A 7,045-nucleotide genomic window follows, 5' to 3' on the forward strand; every position below is an offset into this window, starting at 1 on the left:
AAAATAAACAATTTTTTTATAGCCGCAATTCTTTTTATAGCCGCAATAGCCTGTTTTGGAAGAAATGTACGACAGTTATGTTATGATATGGACAGTCAGATATCTAGACAAAATTTTTATTTGTAGTTTTTTATTTTGAAGACGTTGGTGTATTGCAAACGGATTAATTGTTGCGTGATCATTATGCCACTAAATGTCTAGTACAGAATATTGAATTAGAAAAGCACAATATTTGGAGAAATCACACAAAGCAATGCATTCACTTTCTGCTAAGTTGTTTTTTGTATTCTTCAGAGAATCTTCCAGTTTTTTAACGACAAACGAAGGTAACAGCAATTTGTCTAACCTGTCTGTTAAGAATTGCAAATATTCTTTAACTGGAGATGTCAAAGCTTTCAATGTGGTTCTAGCTTGACGAACTCATTGTTTATATGTAACAGTTTCAATATTGTTGTGATCTCCAGAAGGCGCAATTTCTTGAAAAACATTCTGTGTGTAACGGTAAGTATGCGAATCATGTGGCGCAGGTAATTTTTATAGTCCTTTAACGGATCTATAGTATATGCAGTAACTGATTTTATAGATACTCCATTTGTCATTAATTTTACGTTTACACATATATGTCACTTGTTTCTTCAAAAACGCAATACTGTGGTCGTCGAGATGCAAATCAAGTAAAACCACATTTGAGGTCTGAATGGTTTAGTTTGAAAAGATTATGCAGTCCTTTAAATTTACTTAGAATAAGTCGGTTTTGCATTTGGGTCCCTCTTCCCGACTCAGTTACATGTTTTTCTAGCAATTATCGACTTTTTAATTTTAGATCTTCTAATATACCTTTTACTGAAAAAATTTTTTTAGCAGCAGTGATCATATGCTTTATAGCGCTTGGGAAGTAAGTCGTGATCGTTTGGAAAGACCAATTATGCATTACACTCAATATTTTTGTTAACATAGTTTTATCTGCTGTGCCATAAAGTTTTTCCTGTAGATTCTCTAAATTTGATGCGGGTCATCTTCCTCATCGCTATTGTTGGAGTCATCGGGAGCAATATTAAAAATTTTAAATGCATAATTTAAAAATTGAGATGACGCGAGAGTAATTTGTTTAATAAAAACGTATTAAAAAGTTACATTTTTAATACTTTTTAATACATTTTTAATATTTAATTCAGAAATAAAAAGTAAAGATTTTTGTGTCGTTTTTCTTGGAAAATTGATTGATTTAATTGTGGTGCGTATGAGTAACGTGTAGGACTCCTGATAAATTAACTTTTTTAAAATTACTTCTAAAAGTAATGCAACACTGGAAATACATATTTTTCAAGTAGAATTTATTGGTTAATCAGAATTAAAACTAAAAGCTAAAAAATTTTTGTTACTGAAAAATCGTGTGTATGTGTTTAGTGTGATGTGAAGGATAAATTAATTTTAAAAGTACTTCTAAAGATAATATCGTTCTGAAATTTTTTGGTTTTATGTAGAATTTTATTCCTAATCGAAACCAAAAATATTGTATTAGAATATTTGTAGTATATTCTTTGAAAATTCATTCAATGGAAATGTGGTACGCATGTACTTGGTGTGTTTTGGTGGGCAAAAGAAATTTAAAAAAATTTCAAAAAATAATTGTGTCTTGAAAATTTTTATTTCGCAGTAAAATTTAAAACTCAATCTAAATCAAATACAAAAAATGATTATTCTAGGATTGATATTAATACTATTAGTATATTATTATTAATAATATAAGAACTTATATATCAACAATCTTAATTGCTTAAACAAATTCTTAAAAGTTCAATTAATTATCGTTAAAATGCAATTTTAAGTTCCTATCATTTATAGAGCTTGAGATATGTGAGATATGAAAATGTGTCATGGGTGCTTATCTCTTAGGAAATAAATTACAAAATTTTTTTCCGAGATGCGATTCTTCTCATTTTCAGCTAAATCGGAGGTCCTGAGGTCAAAAAGGTGTCCGATTTGTAAAAAAATGATCCATACATGCTCTATCTTAATAACCTCTGTAATCGGTAATATAGCTCTTAAATTGCTGACATCAATTACTGAGACAAAATTTAGTGAAAAATTGTTGACGTAAATAGAATCGAATAACTAAATTATTAATTGCAATGGAAGTTTTAATAAAAAATTACAGTTGCACGTAATTGCTAATATTGGCGTACTATATTTACAGAAGCAATAAATACTTCACTCCTCTAATCATAACCCAATTAATCTAAAGAAGAATGCTACTGTTGAAATGACTTATTAAGTAGGTCCAATATATTGGACGCTGATAATTTATGATTTTTGTGTATGTTTACGAAACAACGCAATTTAAACTCAAAATTCGACATTATTTGTTAGTTATTTTTTCTCCAAAGAATTTTTAGTGCTGTTGTGGCAAAGCTCGTAATTGCCACCTGCAATATTAATAAGAAGCGGACATATAGCAACTCAACTGCCTCGATTGCATAATTTTCAACAGTGTCAGCTGTTAACTTTCACAACGTAAATAATTATTTCCGTTACAAGTAATTCCTACTCCTTCTTCTGCAATTCAGTTTTTCTTTTCTCACTAAATGTACCAAACGAACTCGAGAAGGAAGACATGGCAAGTAAATTGTTGTGTAATTTTAAAGCACACAAACTTTTTCTACGTGGTAAAATAGGAAATTTAAAAATTCAGTAATGTTTCAAACGTAGACTCCATTAAAAATGCATGCCAATCTAGACAAGAGCGCACTTAACATGTCCTTCTTACATATACGAGTACAGTCCACACCCCTTAAAACCGGAAAACAACATGCCAGCTTAAGCTGATCTTAAATCAGAAAAAATGTTAGTAAATAGAACACAAATCAAAAACTCCCTAAAATTCAGATATCATGTCTCATTAAAGTGTACAATACACATATTACACAATAATAACAAAATCTTAATAATAAAATGCAGGACTTCCTTAATTTCGCATAACAGTCACTATAAGATTAAGGTAATATATCGAAAATTAAGAGAATTAGGCATGATTCCGTTGCTTTATTAGAAAGTTCTTTAAATCTGCTAGAATTTGGTTCCCCATTAATCTGCTGAATAAAAGAAACCAATTTAAGTTGGAGCAACAGTAGAAGTAGAAACATTCCTTCTACAACTTATCGCTGCTGAAATTTTGTAAAATTTTTAAAATAAGAGACATTATTGGTGTAAACTCTGGTTATCTTGGATCAATCACTTCACCGCCTACGTCTACCCTTGCTTCCCTTTTTTGAACTTTTGCTTTGCTTTGACGTCAACTCTGCATTTTTCGGAAACTTTTTCATCTCAGTGTTATTGCGCTGTGTAGCGCACAGCTGAGGGAGGGCCGCAGTCTTGCTGTGATACCACTGTAGAATACAATGATTAAGTAAAACTAAAGGTAAAAACACTATTGTTACCTCTTGTAGATATGGATGAATTTGTTTGCATATAACGTGCGTAGTTATAGCACATACCATGGCATACGCTGATTTCCACTGAAACACACTTACGCAAGTATTTATCTCATGTGATATATAAATGCAGTGCACGAACTGCCAATACATCAACCCACTGTAGAACCAAAAGGATGATGGATACACCAAGCCAGTTATTATCGCAATAAAAAACTGTAGTTTATCGTAGTCGAAGCAAAAATTGGAGTGCGTTTCTTGTACCCTCAGTTCCACTTTTCGAAGAACACTTATACTAACATACAACCAAGCGGCTATTGCTATTGAGATAATATGTTGGTATATTCGATTGGTGTAGTAACGCACAACAGAACCCATGTTTGCAGGATAGCTTGATTTCTTGAACTATTGATTGAAAATTTTTTGTTGACGTTAACCTTAAAATTTTAAATTCGATATAATTCAAGCTACTACGTTAACGTTAACAGTGTTGGTAATTATAATATAAAGTAAGCAAACACAGTCTACAAATACTGCATTTACACGAGAATTTTAATTGTAATTTCGAATTATTTTTGATTTCAATGGCTAAACAAGTTCGAATTAAGAAGATTTGTATGAGAATTGTATGAGAATTGAAAAAATCGTGATTTTCGTGATTTTATAATGCCAAGTTGATTTTAATTTGAAAAGCTTACCGTAGCACAGTATTGTACGGTATAAACTTATGATATTCTGAATAGTTTTGGGGACCGAAGATATTTTCATAATAAATAGAACTAAACTGTACACAATAAATATTTTGTGAAAGAAGTTACAAAGTGTGGAGATATGAAAAATCTGACAATCAAATTACAATAATTTGTAGTGTGAATCGATATTTTTGCTTTTTAATTTCAAATGTCAGTTTAAAATTTTAGAAAACTAAGTTAACAAACAAAACTACTGCGTGAATCCAGTATAAAAAAAAATTTTCTTTATGAGTGAATAATACACAACAGTATGTAACGATTCCTCCTATTCGTAACTAGTGCCAGGGTCTGCTTAGCCGTTGTCCATGGTTCGTTGCAATATTTTATATTCCTTCCAAAGTTACACACAATTTTTATAGCATAATTCAATTATTTATTTCAAAGAAAACTGAAGAATATAGTCCTATAATATAATGGTAGTTTATCAATCTTAGAACGTATCCTCCTTAAACATGTATATCTGCTTTCCTAACTGTAAGATGTGTTACTCACTTGTAAGTCGCAGAACAACTAGCTCCACTTTTTTTATTCTGTTTCTGCAGTAGGTGGAAAGTATTGAAAGTCACAGTGTGACACTTGAACCCACTAAAACTACCTCTGAGGAATGAATATGGAAGATTGCAGCCACGTGCAGCGAATACAACCCCATTCCAGTAATCAAGAGAGAGAGAGAGAGAGATTAGAGCAAGAGGCTTTATACTTAGTAGACTAGGTTCATTTAAACCAGAAAGCATGGGCGTAAGTAAGGAAATTGGGTGTCAGTTAAGGGGGTGGGGTTATTGCATAAGCGCGGGGAAACTATCAGTAGACTATGTGGAGGAATGAGAGTAGCACTCATCGAGTGGCGTAAGGCCTAGACTAAGTCCGCAAGGAGGAAGGCTGCATCCAGAAAGATGGACTTGGAATAGTGCATGCCGTTAGGTTTACACTTGTAATTTGTGCAATCGGGAAGGAGCTTGCACTCGAAAAGACGGAAACTTTCCATCTGGATGGAAGAGATTACAGCGTACGTGAGTAAAGAGCGAATGAGCTGCTTATAGCGGAGCAGTTTAATTTTGCAGTTACGTTGGTTGTGCCTACGAAGGGTATTTTTTAGTTGCGTATGCCTAAACTGCGCATTTCGAATGACATAGTCAACGTGAGGGATGAAGTCGTGCCGGACTAACTGCTTTTTCATGTATTGTGTCCTTTTATAACCAAGCTGAAAGTCGTTGCTCGTTGTAGGTCAATTTTGTTACTCGTCCTTGGTTACTATTTTATTGTTGTTATTATTATTATTATTATTGTTGTTGTTGTTGTTGTTGTTGTTGTATCGAAGAAAATGATAAAAATTGATCTAATGTGATTTGCGTTGCTCGCCTTTGCTGGGTTTCATGCGCCTTGTTGTCGCGTTCATGTTTATGGTACTCCGCTTGATTCCATCTTCACAAGTATTGTTCAGGTGATACACCCTTTAATTTCTCCGTAAGTCCCACGTACCACACCTTGGAACATGCTTGAGACACTTCCAGAATTGCAGCTGAGTTTCTCGTTTCCATTGCTGATGGAATTACGTTCATAATTCTATGTACGTGAATTAATTTTGTATAGCTTTTGTAAAATCCAAAGTGAAGAGAATTACATTATTATACTGTATTATTTGTAAAATCCGGACTTGCAGTACACAGAAAAAAACAACACATTTTGAAACTATTTTCTCAATTTTCATTTATGGCCATGTTATGATTGCAGTCATGTCACAAGACATTCGCGTTGTCTTGATGAAGAATGATCCGAAGGCGCTTGTTTCCATATTTCCGTATTTTATTGAAGACTTCCGGTTGGGGTAACAAACGGTTATATACCATTTGAATTTGACTGTTTTACGATTCCGTAATGGTACAAGCGACCATTTCTTGCGATCAATTGTTCGAGCGCGAACAATTTTTGTTGGATTCGGTTTGTTTTGAAACACTTATTCAGTCGACTGCTGTTCACGTTCCGGCTCATACGCATATACTTAAATCCACGATTCATCACTTGTTACGATCTTATACTCGTATACGTCTTTTGAAGCATCGCCATTGTATTTGTTGTACATTTATGTGCACTAATCAATTTGAGCATCTTTTTAAGATTTTATCATGTCAAATGATGGGATCACCGCTAAATGATCGTGCAATATTTTATGTATGGTGATGGAACTAATGCCTAGGGTTCCTCCTCAATGTCAATCTCACAGCCTGTTGCATGACGATCTTGCATTATCAGTTATTGCACAGCATTAATGTTTTATGGCACAACAACTGAACCACTGATTTTGGACGACCTTTACGAATTTCGTCTGATTAAAATCATTGTATCAGCGTTTCACAGTAACCTCCAGTTCATTGCCAAATGTGGAATTAAGTTGATTGATGTACTCTTGTTTTGATAATCCACGTCGAAAGTCGTAATATATAATCGCACAAAATTTTTGTCGCATTAATTCCATTTTTTCGCGAACACTTAATATACAAATAACTACAAATAACACAAATAACGTTCTTTTGACTAAAAAGTATAAGGTAGATTATTTATAATAATGTCAAACTTTCGTATGGAAACGTCAGATGACACCTGACAATAGTCATGATTCCGGGGTTCAAAATATAAATAGTGACCACCGTAAGATTCATGAATCACTTGCCATTTATGCTACTCTACTTAGAAATGCGTACGCATTCTTATGAGGCTGATTGATTAGCACTGGCATTCGTTAACGAATATAATAATTTGAAACGTTGAATATGTTAAAAAAGACCTTTGGTGATTTGTGTGTGTCGTGACCACGACTATATGAATGGTTTTAAAGGTTCAAAGACGGTCGCACAAGCTTGGACC

At 33.2% G+C, this 7,045-nt stretch overlaps 1 protein-coding gene across 1 annotated transcript; it reads right to left on the bottom strand.

Annotated features, from left to right (window-relative positions):
• Window positions 1-3,022: 3,022 nt before the first annotated feature.
• LOC119662074 lies at window positions 3,023-3,857 on the bottom strand. Its single transcript, XM_038071617.1, has 2 exons — window positions 3,438-3,857; window positions 3,023-3,386 (listed from the first exon to the last, which is right to left on the bottom strand). Exons 1-2 carry the CDS (start codon window positions 3,807-3,809, stop codon window positions 3,237-3,239), a joined length of 522 nt encoding a protein of 173 aa, XP_037927545.1. The 5' UTR covers window positions 3,810-3,857; the 3' UTR covers window positions 3,023-3,236.
• Window positions 3,858-7,045: the final 3,188 nt, after the last annotated feature.

Source organism: Teleopsis dalmanni, chromosome X (assembly GCF_002237135.1).
Source record: "Teleopsis dalmanni isolate 2A chromosome X, ASM223713v2, whole genome shotgun sequence".
Taxonomy (NCBI): Eukaryota; Metazoa; Arthropoda; class Insecta; order Diptera; family Diopsidae; genus Teleopsis; species Teleopsis dalmanni.

Coding starts and splice junctions, on each gene's coding strand:
- LOC119662074 (XM_038071617.1), bottom strand. CDS start 3,809: ATGGGTTCTGTTGTGCGTTACTACACCAATCGAATATACCAACATATT. Junction 3,387..3,437: donor TTCATCCATATCTACAAGAG/GTAACAATAGTG, acceptor TGTATTCTACAG/TGGTATCACAGCAAGACTGC.